Source organism: Hypomesus nipponensis, chromosome 16 (assembly GCF_054491055.1).
Source record: "Hypomesus nipponensis isolate SF chromosome 16, ASM5449105v1, whole genome shotgun sequence".
In the NCBI taxonomy this organism is placed as follows: Eukaryota; Metazoa; Chordata; class Actinopteri; order Osmeriformes; family Osmeridae; genus Hypomesus; species Hypomesus nipponensis.
The window spans coordinates 1,052,526-1,067,500 of NC_140376.1; the positions used below are offsets into that span (position 1 = coordinate 1,052,526).

General features: G+C 54.0%; 2 protein-coding genes across 2 annotated transcripts in view; one reads left to right on the forward strand and one right to left on the reverse strand.

Moving 5' to 3' along the window:
• cers4a (ceramide synthase 4a) overlaps positions 1 to 14,975 on the reverse strand; it is a 72,496-nt gene that overhangs the window by 28,897 nt on the left and 28,624 nt on the right. The window lies entirely within an intron of this gene.
• The window catches only part of fbn3 (fibrillin 3), a 49,345-nt gene that overhangs the window by 3,826 nt on the left and 30,544 nt on the right, over positions 1 to 14,975 (forward strand). Inside the window, exons 3-6 of the mRNA XM_084675583.1 lie at positions 6,246 to 6,328; positions 6,671 to 6,772; positions 8,994 to 9,089; positions 9,460 to 9,555. Coding sequence (XP_084531709.1) covers positions 6,246 to 6,328; positions 6,671 to 6,772; positions 8,994 to 9,089; positions 9,460 to 9,555 — 377 coding nt within the window. The remainder of the gene's footprint in view (positions 1 to 6,245; positions 6,329 to 6,670; positions 6,773 to 8,993; positions 9,090 to 9,459; positions 9,556 to 14,975) is intronic.

Below are 14,975 nucleotides of genomic sequence, written 5' to 3' on the forward strand. Positions count from 1 at the left end.
GGGAGAGAGGGAGGAGGGGGAGAGAGGGAGGAGGGGGAGAGAGGGAGGAGGGGGAGAGAGGGAGGAGGGGGAGAGAGGGAGGAGGGGGGAGAGAGGGAGGAGGGGGAGAGAGTAATGAGGGGGAGAGAGGGAGGAGGGGGGAGAGAGGGAGGAGGGGGGAGAGAGTAATGAGGGGGAGAGAGGGAGGAGGAGGGAGAGAGGGAGGAGGGGGGAGAGAGTAATGAGGGGGAGAGAGGGAGGAGGGGGGAGAGAGGGATGAGAGGGATGAAGGGGGAGAAAGGGATGAGGGGGAGAGAGGGAGGAGAAGGGAGAGAGGGGGAGAAGGGAGAGAGGGGGGAGAAGGGAGAGAGGGGGAGAGAGGGAGGAGGGGGAGAGAGGGGGAGAGAGGGAGGAGGGGGGAGAGAGGGATATGGGGGGAGAGAGGGATATGGGGGGACAGTCAGGGTCTATGGCTCCTGTAGGGGTGAGGTGGAAGAGGGAGAGGAGAGGAGGAGAAGACAGGCTGAAGGTATGGGCCAGACTGAGTATTTGGGTTAAAACACGTCTAAGGACCGCCAGAGTGCCTGAGGGAGGGGGGGGGGGGCTTCTGGCTAGAATGTTTGGTGCTGAGGTCATCACTCAGTTGGGGTAAAGGGGAGACGTGCGTGTGTGTGCACAAGTGTGTTCGCTTGTGTGTTTTGGGGGGTGTTGGGAATGAATAATGGAAACCACAACCCTGCCTGCCCCCCCCGACACCCCCTACCCCAGCTCCATCATCACCCCTCTGCCCCCCCTCAGCCCCCCCCCAGCCCCCCCTCAGCCCCCCCTCAGCCCCCCCTCAGCCCCCCCTCCCCCTCTCAGTCCCCATGGGCTGGGTGTGGAAGTGTGTCAATGGAGCATCCAGTCTTTACAGTACGTTCCCTCTCCTGGAAAAACACTAGACTTTTTGTTGGGGCCTGTTTAGAATGTCAGCATCAGTTATTCCAATCAGCCTCTCATCTGTCCCTGCTTAGAACTACCCCATGCCCCGGGACAGGAAATGAGGTATTTGGATCGCCCAGGGGGCACGACAAGGGGCATCTGTTTCACTGCTGCAGGTGACAAAGCAACCAACGCCATGACAGAGGAACAGAAGGAGAGGAGGAGGAGAAGGAGGAGAGAAGGAGAAAAGGAGGAGAAGGAGGAGAGAAGGAGAGGAGGACGAGAAGGAGAGGAGGAGGAGAAGGAGGAGAGAAGGAGAGGAGTAGGAGAAGGAGGAGAGAAGGAGAGGAGGACGAGAAGGAGAGGAGTAGGAGAAGGAGAGGAGAAGGAGAGGAGTAGGTCCTTCTCCTACTCCTCTCCTTCTCCTCTCCTTCTCCTACTGTGAGGAGAAGGAGAGGAGGAGAGAGAGCAAGACATGAGGAGAGTGAAAAGAGGTGGACCGAAAGAGAAGTGGAGGTAGAGAGAATGAAATAGTATTGTAGTTTGGACCAGACGCTGGCTTGAAGCGCACATTATCGTGGTTCTGGTGTTTTCTGTAATAACATGTTCAGTAATGATGAACCAACAGAGGTGTCTGTGCTGTCAGCAGGCCTAACGCACATGCAAACACGCCCAGCGCCTCAGGCAAACAGCCCTCAGAGGAGCCATTTTGTACCAAGCCGCCCCTCCCCCCACCCCCACCCCACTGCAGATCCATGTCCTCACTTCTGTGTGGGAAGCTGCATGCTTCTCAGACACTGGGCTAGAACACAGAAACCAGAGTTTGATTCTGTAGTTTTGCTTTTACTTTCACATCTGATCGGTTCTGATGAAGAGCGGTTTTAAGAGGACTTAAAAATGATGACGCAGAGTAGAATTTGAGATCCCTCCCTCTGTTTCTCCTGCTCTTCCCTATCCTCTTCCCTCCCTCTGTTTCTCCTGCTCTTCCCTATCCTCTTCCCTCCTCCCCCCAAGAAAGAGAGAGACACTGGGCCACAGGTCCTGGACGGGTCCTCATGCTCTCGAGGCTGCCCGGTCACGTGCCTGACCAAAACACAGACCCACCCGCTCCTGCTGGGAGCAGGCTGTCCCTCTGACCCTGCTGGGATTCTGAGGAGAGCTGGACCAACAGGAGACAAACTGGACCAACAGGAGACAAACTGGACCAACCGGAGACAAACTGGACCAACAGGAGACAAACTGGACCAACAGGAGACAAGCTGGAGCTAGAAAGATGAGCGCAGGAGAGACGTTTCCCTTCTGCTGTTTTATATGTGCTGGAATCCTTTTCAGGGCTTTTTTATGTGTCTTTGTGAATTTTCTGCATCCATTTGTTCTGAGATGGAGTTCTGAGCGTCTGTGGTGGAATGTGGTTCATGTTTCCTGTGCTGTGAAGACCGAGAGACCGTCTGGTGGAGAGCGGGACTCTGATAGGCTGTGGTTATTAGTGGCGTGGGAGGGATTTATGTTAGCGACGGTAAAAGCTCATTGTATTCTTACAGCTTATCACGACCGTCAGTTACATCAATCATCCGTGTCTCGTAAAGAACTCACAAGCGTTGGAGGAGGTTGGATGATCGTCTTTGTAGAAAACATTCCCTTCAGGAGCTTGTGGAGTTTGGAGCACCATGCAGAACACATTGCTCCCAACCTCCTGTCCTCCTCCCTTTCCATCCCTCTGATATCTCCTCGTCCTGGTCTCCTCCTCCCTCTCCATCCCTCTGATATCTCCTCGTCCTGGTCTCCTACTCCCTCTCCATCCCTCTGATATCTCCTCGTCCTGGTCTCCTCCTCCCTCTCCATCCCTCTGATATCTCCTCGTCCTGGTCTCCTCCTCCCTCTCCATCCCTCTGATATCTCCTCGTCCTGGTCTCCTCCTCCCTCTCCATCCCTCTGATATCTCCTCGTCCTGGTCTCCTCCTCCCTCTCCATCCCTCTGATATCTCCTCGTCCTGGTCTTCTCCTCCCTCTCCATCCCTCTGATATCTCCTCGTCCTGGTCTCCTCCAGTCCTGCTGGCTGGCGGCTCTCAGCAGGCAGGTGAGAGAGTGGGCGTGGGCTCACAGCAGACACACCAACCCATCACCCAGTGTCACACTCCAGACTGTTGACCTTTGACCGGGAGTAAGGGATCATGACTCCCTCCCTCCGCTGTTTCTCCTCCTGGTGTGTCTCCCCAGAGAGAGACAGACCGTGTGTCTCCCCAGAGAGAGACAGACCGTGTGTCTCCCCAGAGAGAGACAGACCGTGTGTCTCCCCCAGAGAGAGAGACTGTGTGTCTCCCCAGAGAGAGAGACTGTGTGCAACCTCTCCCTGATCCCAGGTCCTGGCACCTAGGTGGAGGTTGGGAGGTTGCCCTGACCCTTGACCCCAGGAGGCCTGAATGTGAAGGATCTTGGGGGCCCTTGTCTCATAACTGCTGAGTTTATAGTTTTTACCTGACCTGGGCCTCCCAGTAGCCTCCCCCCTCTCCCCCCCTCTCTCTCCTCCCCCTCTCCTCCCCCATCTCCTCCCCCCTCTCTCCTCCCGAAATTGGCTGGAGATTGGTTTTGATACGGTGGATTTTTGGGGGGATTTGAAGTGCTGACCAAACGGCCGTTGTAGTCCTTTATAAGGTGCATTCAGAGAGGTTTCAAGTTGGACCATATTGTCCTTACAGCTGGACGACATGCACCCATACCTCTCCCCTCACTACCAGACACTCCTCTCTCCTTTTTACATTTTAGTCATTTAGCAGACGCTCTTATCCAGAGCGACTTACAGTAAGTACAGGGACATTCCCCGAGGCAAGTAGGGTGAAGTCACTGGCCCAAGAACATTTGTCATTTTGCACGGCCAGGAATCGAACAGGCAACCTTCTGATTAATTCCCGAGTCCCTAACCGCTCAGCCACCTGACCCAGGTTCCCTCAGTCAGGCTGCCTCTCCACACCCCTCCTTCAGGGGGTCCGGGTCATGTCTCTCTGTCCTCGGTCTTCATGAAGAAGTGGCAGCCATCTTTCTTTTGTCAGTGTTAATGAGAGGTAATGAGGCCGGGCGTCTGAGGACAAATACAGACAGCAGGCTTAATCCCCTTCAGACTGAGCAGAGGAAACAGCAGGGGGTTTCAGTACTGCTAGTGAAGTTCCTCCTTCCTCCTCCCTCCCCCTCTCCCTCCCTCTCTCCCTCCCCCTCTCCCTCCCCCTCTCACTCCCCCTCTCCCTCCCCCTGTCCCTCTATCTCTGGCCAGGAGACCAGGCCAGGCTGGGACTAAGCCCTGGTTAGTAGAGGAGAGGGGGTGCAAGGATAACAAACCAGAAACATACCTGCAGCCCCCCCACGACCCCCCGTTATTGAACGCCCCCCTGAGCAGAAAAACAGAGCTGGAGAGAAAAGAGAAATAAAGAGAAAGGGGAGAGTACAAGATCGATAGGTAGATAGCATTACACATCAGTTTGGACCTGTTGAATGGTGGAATGTCCAGACTGCCCCCCCCCCCCACAATTGCTTTTCGTTCCCCCTCTCCCCCTCTCCCCCCTCCCCCTCCCCCCCTCCCCCCCTCTCCTCCCCTCCCCCTCCCCTCCCCCTCTCCTCCTCCTCTCCTGAACATAAACCTGTTTTCTTTTCCTCCTACCAGCCTCTCGTTCTTTCCCACCAGCCTGTCTCTCCTTGAAGCTCACAGCTTCATTTCTGTCACTCCTTTCTCTCTCTCTTCGGTCTCTCTTCGGTCTCTCTCTCTCTCTCTTTCTGTCTTTCTAGTTCTCCTTTTCTGTCAGACTGCTCTTTTCTCCTGTCCCTTCAGACTTCCCCTTCCCTCTCCCCCTCTCCCCCCTCCCCCAGGACATCTGTTTGGGTAGTTGCAGGACTCCTTTTCTCTGAAGATGCAAACAGCTGCTGCTTCCCAGGTGACCACAGACAACTGCTCTCTGAAGAAGTGGAGGTTATCTCTATTTCTCTCTCTCTCACCTGCCTCTCTCTCTCTCATCTGCCTCTCTTTCTCTCAATTTCAGTCTATATCTCTTTCAATGTCTATCTGTCCATTTGATCTTTCCCTCTCTCTGTCTCTCTCTCTGTGTTTAACTCAGTCTGCTGTAAGTTGCCTGCAGAGGAACATCATTCTGTCACTAAATAACTTATTTTAGTTTTAAGCGGATTAATCAGGGTTTTAACTCAACCCTTAAAACAGCCCATTAGCCCAGGACTAGTGCTCCGGAACCAGTGCTCAGAGAAGCAGAGAGGAGAGAGAGGAGTCTGGAGACCAGGAGCTGCTGGTTACTTAGACCAGGAGCTGCTGGTTACTTAGACCAGGAGCTGCTGGTTACTTAGACCAGGAACTGCTGGTTACTTAGACCAGGAGCTGCTGGTTAGTTAGACTAGGAGCTGCTGGTTACTTAGACCAGGAGCTGCAGGTTAGTTAGACTAGGAGCTGCTGGTTAGTTAGACCAGGAGCTGCTGGTTAGTTAGACCAGGAACTGCTGGTTAGTTAGACCAGGAGCTGCTGGTTAGTTAGACCAGGAGCTGCTGGTTAGTTAGACCAGGAGCTGCTGGTTAGTTAGACCAGAGCTCTCCATCCATCCTCCATCAGGGCCATGCAGGGCAGTCTGGCTCCCAGCCATTGGACGACTCCTGCATGTGTCAGGAGTTCAAGGGTCACCCTAGGCTCTCTCCACCAATCAGCAGCTGGGACCAAAGTAAGGGCCAGGAGGGATTGGGGGGTGTGAAGTGGGGGGCCTGGTTTGGAGGGGCCCTGGTTTGGAGGGGCCCTGGTTTGGAGGGGCCCTGAGAACAGGGGGCCCTGGCTGGGGGAGAGGCTCACACACTGAGGTCCAGGACAGGGTTTAGGGAGACGGTGTATAAATATCTCTTTGTTTCCTGGGAAGTTTGGATTCAGCCATGACTGAAAACAAACTGCTGCTTTTCGTGTAACCTCCCAATTCCAAACCAGCCTGTCGGTCCTAGGGGGGCCTGGGGGGCCCTGGGGGGCCTGGAGGGGGCAGGGGGGGCTTGGCACCACCGCCAGCTCTGTTTACTCAGAAAACAAGGGTCTCCCAGGTCTCAGAGTGCTGGAGGAGTCACAGCGTGTGTGTATTTACGGAGGGCTTTGTTGAAGTGATGTTTGGGGGTCGCTGTGGAGAGTGAGTTTGTTATTCTGTCTTCTCTCTGTCTCTCTCTCCCTGTCTCTCTCTCTGTCTCTCTCCCTGTCTCTCTCTGTCTCTCTCTGTCTCTCTCTGTGTCTCTCTGTCTCTCTCCCTGTCTCTCTCTCTGTCTCTCTCTCTGTCTCTCTCTGTCTCTCTCTGTCTCTCTCTCTCTCTCTCTCTCTCTCTCTCAGACCCAACGTGTGTGGTTCCCGTTTCCACTCCTACTGCTGCCCCGGCTGGAAGACTCTGCCCGGGGGAAACCAGTGCATCGTTCGTGAGTACCCAGTACCTGGCCTCTCTCTCTCTCACACACACACACACACACACACACACACACACACCAGGAACACACTCACCAGGAACACACACCAGCTGTAGCCATGCTGCTGGTCTGGTGCCTGGGAACGGAGGCTGATGTTGAAAGTCAGACGTACAGTACTGGCCGTTAGCTACGGAGCTTTGGGGAGATTTTCCACTGAAATTCATTTTTAACGTTCTTCTGAAGTTCAGTTGCCTTTAAAGAGGATTCATCATCCGTCTTTTGATTGTTCCCTCCCTCCCCCTCACTCTCCTTCCCTCCCCCTCCTCACCCCTCTCCTCCCTCCCCCTCCTCCAGCGATCTGCAGGAACTCTTGTGGAGATGGTTTCTGTTCCAGACCCAACATGTGCACCTGTTCCAGTGGGCAGCTCTCTCCTGCCTGTGGGTCTGCTGCTGGAGGTCAGTCTCTCTCCCTCACACACACACATACACACAGAGACAGACACACACACACACACACACACACAGAGAGACACACACACACACAGAGAGAGACACACACATACACAGGTCAACAGTGTCTCCTGTGTTCCGGGCCTCTGGATTATTACTGAGTGCTGTTCTCTGTGCTCTGTCCTCGGGGGGCTGTTAAACGCTACATAGAGTCTGTTTGACAGCCCTGCTGCCCTCACAGCCCTGCATGGGAGTGTCTGTCTGTCTGTCTGTCTGCCTGTCTGTCTGGTGCGGGTGTATTAAAACAGTTTTGAGTGAGTGTTAATTAGTTTGATAGCATATTTTAAGAAAGTGTGTGTGTGTGTTCAGGCCTATTGTTCCCCTGCTCTCTCGTCAGTCACACCTAACTCTCTCTCTCTCTCTCTCTCTCTCACACACACACACACCCGAGTCTGACCCTGAGGTGTAGAACAGGACCTACTCTGTGAGGAGGGAAAGGGAGGGAGGGAGGGAGACAGAGAGAGGCAGGGAGAGACAGAGAGAGGCAGGGAGGGAGAGAGAGAGAGAGAGAGAGAGAGAGAGAGAGAGAGAGAGAGAGAGAGAGAGAGAGAGAGAGAGAGAGAGAGAGGGGGGGGGGGGAGGGAGGGAGGGAGGGAGGGAGGGAGGGAGGGAGGGAGGGAGGGCTGGGCTGGGGGGTGGAGGTCTGTATCAGGGCTGGATTGTTCCAGAGGATCTGGGGTGTCTCTGGTTCAGCCTGTACCGTTACCTCTGCCTGGCCTCTGGCTGTCTGACAGGGGTGAAAGGTCACCCAGGTTCATCACCGCTTAGGTGAAACATGGCAGACACACACACACACAGCCCTCTATGCTGTCTGACCACGCAGGATCTGGCGTCAGAGAGGGCAGATACGAGGCTAGAGGGAGATCTCAGTTTCAGCGGCGGCCATGTTGGATAGCTCTCACCCTCAGCTGTAAAATCTTCAGTTGGATCACCACTGGGGGGGCGAGGAGAGAGGGGGACACCATGACATTGATGTTACCATGACAATGGTGTTAGACTCTCTCTCTCGCTCTCTCTCACACTCACACTACAGCAGCAGTGTTTCCTGCTCTCTTCAGCCCCCCTGTAAAAACACCCAGATGTGAGAGCTAAGCCCCTCACCCCCCCTCACCCCCCTCTCACCCCCCCTCACCCCCCTCTCACCCCCCTCACCCCTCCTCACCCCCTCTCACCCCCCTTCACCCCTCTCACCCCCCTTCACCCCCCCTCACCCCCCTTCACCCCTCCTCACCCCCTCTCACCCCCCTTCACCCCTCTCACCCCCCTTCACCCCTCTCACCCCCCCTCACCCCCCTTCACCCCTCCTCACCCCCTCTCACCCCCCTTCACCCCTCTCACCCCCCTTCACCCCTCTCACCCCCCTTCACCCCTCTCACCCCCCTTCACCCCCCCCACCCCCCCTCACCCCTCTCACCCCCCTCACACCCCCCTCACCCCCCCTCTCACCCCTCCGCACCCCCCTTCACCCCTCTCACCCCCCCTCACCCCTCCTCACCCCCCCTCACCCCTCCTCACCCCCCCTCTCACCCCTCCGCACCCCCCTTCACCCCTCCTCACCCTCCTCACCCTCCTCACCCCTCCTCACCCCCCCTCACCCCCCTTCACCCCCCCTTCACCCCCCCTCACCCCTCTCACCCCTCTCACCCCCCTCACCCCCTGGGCCAGACCCTCTCACCCCCCTTCACCCCTCTCACCCCTCTCACCCCCCTCACCCCCTGGGCCAGACCCTCTCACCCCCCTCACCCCCTGGGCCAGACCCTCTCACCCCCCTTCACCCCTCTCACCCCTCTCACCCCCCTCACCCCCTGGGCCAGACCCTCTCCAGATCAATGAACATTATTAAGGATGACAAAGTAAGAAGGGAGAGAGACACCAGAGAGAGACACACACAAAAGGACTGAAAGAAAGATAGGAGGGGGGTGTTTGACAGGAAGACCTATTGATGGCTTACGTGCTCCATGTGGGATGTTCGTGTCACGTACACTCACACACACATTACATTCCTCTATTCGTCTCACTGTCTGTGTGTTTGGAAATGTGTGTGTGTGTGTCTGCAGCACCTCACATGTCCTTCCAAGTGGTTGCTGTGTTGTTAACCCCTCTCTGTCCCCCTCCTCTGTCCCCCTCCTCTCTCCCCCTCCTCTCTCTCCCCCTCCTCCCTCCACAGTGCAGTCGTGTAACGTCAGGTGTATGAACGGGGGCAGCTGTCAGGAGGACTCCTGCTCATGTCAGAAGGGATACACAGGAAGCCACTGTGGACAGCGTGAGTAGCCCTGTCTGTCACCTGTCTGTCACCTGTCCTTCCTCTGTCTCACCTGTCCTCCCTCTGTTTCACCTGTCCTCCCTCTGTCTCTCACCTGTCTCTCACCTGTCCTCCCTCTGTCTCTCACCTGTCCTCCCTCTGTCTGTCACCTGTCCTCCCTCTGTCTGTCACCTGTCCTCCCTCTGTTTCACCTGTCCTCCCTCTGTTTCACCTGTCCTCCCTCTGTCTCTCACCTGTCCTCCCTCTGTCTCTCACCTGTCCTCCCTCTGTCTCTCACCTGTCCTCCCTCTGTCTCTCACCTGTCTCTCACCTGTCCTCCCTCCCCCATGCAGCTGTGTGTGTGTGTCTCACCTGTCCTCTCTCTAAACAGCGGTGTGTGAGAGTGGCTGTCAGAACGGCGGGCGCTGCATCGGGCCCAGCAGGTGTGCCTGCGTCTACGGCTTCACTGGGCCGCAGTGCGAGAGAGGTACAAACTACAACTTCCATATACAAAAACTACAAATACCACCCCTACACTTATGCCTGACAACCCCCCTCCTCACCCCTGCTCCCCCTCCATCTTTCCACATCCCCCCACTTCACACAACTCTGAGGTTGTTTTCGTGGAAAACACAACATAGGGGGCTGGAAGGTGTGTGTGTGTGTAGGGGGGGGTGGAGGAGAGGGGGTGGAGTCAGCCCTCCAGACATCTGGCGGTAAAGAAAGCCCTGTTGGGAAGACAGGGGGGGTTTCTTTGTGGAACTGTGCACATTTCCTGTGGAGGATTGGATGGAGGGATGAATGGATGGAGGGATAGAGGGGTAGAGGGGAAGAGAGATGGAGGGATGTGGAGGTGGAGGTGTAGAGGGATGGAGGGGTAGAAGTGTGATGGACTCCCCAGCTGTGTACACAGAGTGTGCTAGCACAAACACCTCACCTCCTTGAGAAGACCACCACACAGCAGCAGAACCAAGAGAGGGTGTGTGAGTGTGTGTGTGTGTGAGCGTGTTTGTGTGTGTGTGTGTGTGAGTCCAGCCCAGTCACTCCCTCTGAAGCCCTCTCCTCTCCTAACACAGCCAGCTACACCAATGAACTTTCATGAAGACTTCTGTTGGCCAATGACATCAGGCGATACTGGAGAGGCTGGAAAGGAGGAGGTCTTATTTGAGTTCGCTCCTGAGTCGGCTCCTATGATGGAGGGATGGAGAGGAGAGAGAGAGACAGGCATGTATATACAGTCTGGAGAGAGAGAGACGTGTATATACAGTCCGGAGAGAGAGAGACGTAGATATACAGTCTGGAGAGAGAGAGACATGTATATACAGTCTGAAGAGAGAGAGACATGTATATACAGTCTGAAGAGAGAGAGACATGTATATACAGTCAGGAGAGAGAGAGACATTCTACAGCCTAGGTATACCCAATGACTGAGAACCCTCTTTCAGAAGATCTCCCCTCCCCTCCCCTGCCTCCCCCAAAACAGTTTCATGTTAGCTTTGAATCATGACCTCATCATGTTGGGTTTTATGTGTTATTGGAAATAGCTTCAAACCCACGCTGCCTTGCATCCTTCTCATGACCACACTTAGACCTGATTAGTGTCCTCGTTAGCACAAACCCAGAGGAAAGGGCTCTCAGAATAGAGCCTTGTTCTACTTCAATCAGCACCAGAGGGGTCCTGAGGGACCTGGAGTGGGGTGACCTTTGATCTTGCCTGATGGAAAAGAAAAGTTGATTTCCTTGTGCTGTTACCAGCGATGACAGCAGAATAGCCAGAATACTGGCTGTTTATAGCAACATTGTGTTTTCACTCCAGCTAGGGGAAATAGCTACCAGTACTGGCAGAGGAAACTGACTATAGACTGTATCTGTGAGGTAGATATACAGATTCTAGACTGTGTTTCGGCAGTCAATGGGAACATTGCTGCAGAACAGGCACCAAGAGCAGACAGATGAACTTTTACAAATGACCTCAGTATTATAGCAGCAAGGAAATCTCTTCAGTAAGGAATAAAGGGTTCTGTGTCTCCAGACAGTTGAGCTTACTGAGCACAGACACACAGCTCATACCTGCGTAATGAGAGCTGTTTCTGTGGCTCTGCTAGACTCAAACCCTGCACAGTCATGTGCTCTGCATTATTACCCTAAACTTCCCCCCGTTCGCTGAAGAATGCATCTATTAACTCAGCATTAAGGCGTAGAGAGAACCGCTGCCAGAAGCTGTTTCACCTCACTGCTATCCCTCATATAGACTTGTCTGTCTGTCTGTCTGTTTCTCTTCCTTACTCTCTCTACATTTACATTTAGTCATTTAGCAGACACTCTTATCCAGAGCAACTTATAGTAAGTACAGGGACATTCCCCCCAAGGCAAGTAGGGAGAAGTGCCTTGCCCAAGGACAGAACGTCATTTGGCATCGAACTGGCAACCTTCTGATTACTAGCCCGATTCCCTAACCACTCAACGATCTGACTCCCCGTCTCTCTCTGTCTCTCTGTCTCTCTGTCTCTCTCTGTCTCTTTCTCTCTCTCTCTCTCTCTCTGTCTCTCTCTGTCTCTCTCTGTCTCTCTCTCTGTCTCTCTCTCTGTCCCTCTCTCTGTCTCTCTCTGTCTCTCTCTCTCTGTCTCTCTGTCTCTCTCTCTGTCAGAACCGCTGGTGAGACAGACTGATGGCGTGAACACACAGCTAGTGGCAGGAGGAGAATAACATCAGGCAGTAAACACTTAACACACACACACTAACACACACACACACAACCATATATACATACACACAAATATTTGTGCATGAAATGTCAGCAAATGAGAAAGGTCACGTAACACACCCAGATGTTACACTTCCCAGCTGTTGCTGGGGAGACAAACAACTGGAAACACACAGGAAGGAGTCACAGCCTAATCCTTCCCCCCCCTCCTCACATGGTTCCTGGCTGTCGTGGGGGAACCAATGACAGCTCGGTGATCCAGACATGTTTTATAGAGTCCTCGTAGAGGAACAAGACGGTGATGTCTTCTGTTAATAACACACCTAGCTGACACGCAGGGTGCATCCTCCTCCATGAATCACTGAGAAATGATATTTTCCTCTCCTCCTCTCCTCCTCTCCTCCTCTCTCCCTCTCTCTCTCTCTCTGTTGTTGACCCTGAACACTGGTTCTGTCAGCGGCGTCCCCCCTCCGTGACCTCACAGCTGGGCCAGGCCGTTTCCCAGAATGCCGAGCGTTCCGGATGAGATTAGTGCAGCTTCCTCACCTCTGGTGACATGAGCGGAACCTTCGTCAGAGGAGGGGGAGGAAGAGGAGGAGGGGGAGGAGGAGGAGGAGGGGGTATAGAAGTATAGACAGAGTGAAAAGGAACTAGAAATAAGGAAGAGAAGAAACAGATGGAGAAAGAGGAAGAAAAGGCAGGCTGAAGGAGTAAGGATAGGGAAGGAGGACTTGGCTGCAGTAGCAGTCTGTTACGTGATAGTGTTGGCGGGGAGTTAATGCAGGTGAAAGGTCATCAGGTCTGTCCCTGAACTTATTAACCCAACTCTGGGCATAGTCAGTCGTAATAAATATCAAGAAGTGTGTGTATGTGTGTGAACATTATGAAGTGAAGGTTGTGGAGTCCTGTGAGGATTCACACACACACACACACACACACACTCACATTTGTGGAAACTGGAGATGCTTGGACGAGAACAGTGGAGTGACTAACTTGAGGTGAATGTTCTAGTGTGTATGTGTGTGGGGGGGAGGGGTTAGTTGGAGAACATTTTTGATCTATTGAAGCAATTTGAGCAGTAATCATACCAAATTGCTTCCGAATGTTGCAAACTCGGTGCCCCCCCTGCCCCCCCCCCCCCGTCCAACCTGTCTAGCCCACGAATCTCCATGTTCTCTGTGTTTAATCTCAACACACACTCTCACACTTACACACACACACCAAGTCTTATACTCTCATTCTTTCACACACACTTAGACACCTCAAAAACAGACCTAATAGACACTCTAAAAAAACACACTTATACACACAAACATACACAAACACACAGTCTCTCTTGGCAGGACCCTAACCTGTCTGGTTGTGTGTAGAGAGGAGCTCGCAGGCTGGTTATAGAGGAGCTGGCAGGCTGGTTATAGAGGAGCTGGCAGGCTGGTTACAGAGGAGCTGGCAGGCTGGTTATAGAGGAGCTGGCAGGCTGGTTACAGAGGAGCTGGCAGGCTGGTTATAGAGGAGCTGGCAGGCTGGTTACAGAGGAGCTGGCAGGCTGGTTACAGAGGAGCTGGCAGGCTGGTTGTTATTCAGTCCATTGAAGAGTCGTGGGATCAGATATCCAGTCTTTAGTTTGGCCCTGATGTTGTTGCGGCACTGGCACTGTGCTGCGGCACTGGCACTGTTCTCATCCAGACGGGTGTACATGTGTGTGTAGAGACAGCGCCTTGCTGAATTTGGCCCCTGTTTTGAGCTGTCTAGAGTTGCCTCTGACTGGTCAGGGCATGGAATAGACCAGAAAGAAAGAGAGACAAAGAGACAGAGAGAGAGAGAGAGATGCAGGTTTGGATCAGAGCTTGGTCCCTCTGCCATCTCAGGCAGACCAGTGTAATGGAAGCCAGATGTGACTCTGTGATCAGCACAGTAGAGGGTCTGGGATGCTCTGGGGGGACTAGCATTCCTGATTGGGCAACAGACTGTCACATCAGGGTTCTCCTGCTCATACATAGAGAGAGACAAAGACAGAGACAGGCAGGGGAACTATGCTGTCACATCAGGGTTCTCCTGCTCATACATAGAGAGAGACAAAGACAGAGACAGGCAGGGGAACTATGCTGTCACATCAGGGTTCTCCTGCTCATACATAGAGAGAGACAAAGACAGAGACAGGCAGGGGAACTATGCTGTCACATCAGGGTTCTCCTGCTCATACATAGAGAGAGACAAAGACAGAGACAGGCAGGGGAACTATGCTGTGAGCTCAGTTCTCTGAGTTTGACCTACTTTTTCTCTCTCTCTCTCTGTCTCTCTCTCTGTCTCTCTTCCTGTCTCTCTCCCTGTCTCTCTCCCTGTCTCTCTCCCTGTCTCTCTCTCCCTGTCTCTCTCCCTGTCTCTCTCCCTGTCTCTCTCCCTGTCTCTCTCTCCCTGTCTCTCTCCCTGTCTCTCTCCCTGTCTCTCTCCCTGTCTCTCTCTCCCTGTCTCTCTCCCTGTCTCTCTCCCTGTCTCTCTTCCTGTCTCTCTCCCTGTCTCTCTCTCTGTCTCTCTCCCTGTCTCTCTCTCCCTGTCTCTCTTCCTGTCTCTCTCTCTGTCTCTCTCCCTGTCTCTCTCTCCCTGTCTCTCTCCCTGTCTCTCTCCCTGTCTCTCTCTCCCTGTCTCTCTTCCTGTCTCTCTCTCTGTCTCTCTCCCTGTCTCTCTCTCCCTGTCTCTCTTCCTGTCTCTCTCTCCATGTCTGTCTCCCTGTCTTCTTTCTCTCTCTGTCTCCCTCCCTGTCTCTCTCCCTGTCTCTCTCCCTGTCTCTCTCCCTGTCTCTCTCCCTGTCTCTCTCCCTGTCTCTCTTCCTGTCTCTCTCCCTGTCTCTCTCTCCCTGTCTCTCTCCCTGTCTCTCTTCCTGTCTCTCTCCCTGTCTCTCTCCCTGTCTCTCTTCCTGTCTCTCTCCCTGTCTCTCTTCCTGTCTCTCTCCCTGTCTCTCTCTCCATGTCTGTCTCCCTGTCTTCTTTCTCTCTCTGTCTCCCTCCCTGTCTCTCTCTCTCTCTGATTCTTTCTCCTTCTCAAGCTCCCTCGCCCTCGGGGTTGAATGGAAGTGATTTACCCTCATTCAGCACAAGGAAGCAATAAGAGAGGAGGGAGGGAGGGAAGAGTAGATCTCTTATCTGTCTGTAGATCTCTCCTCAAGGACTGGGGGAGTCTTGTTTTCCCCCTCCCCTCTCCCCCCT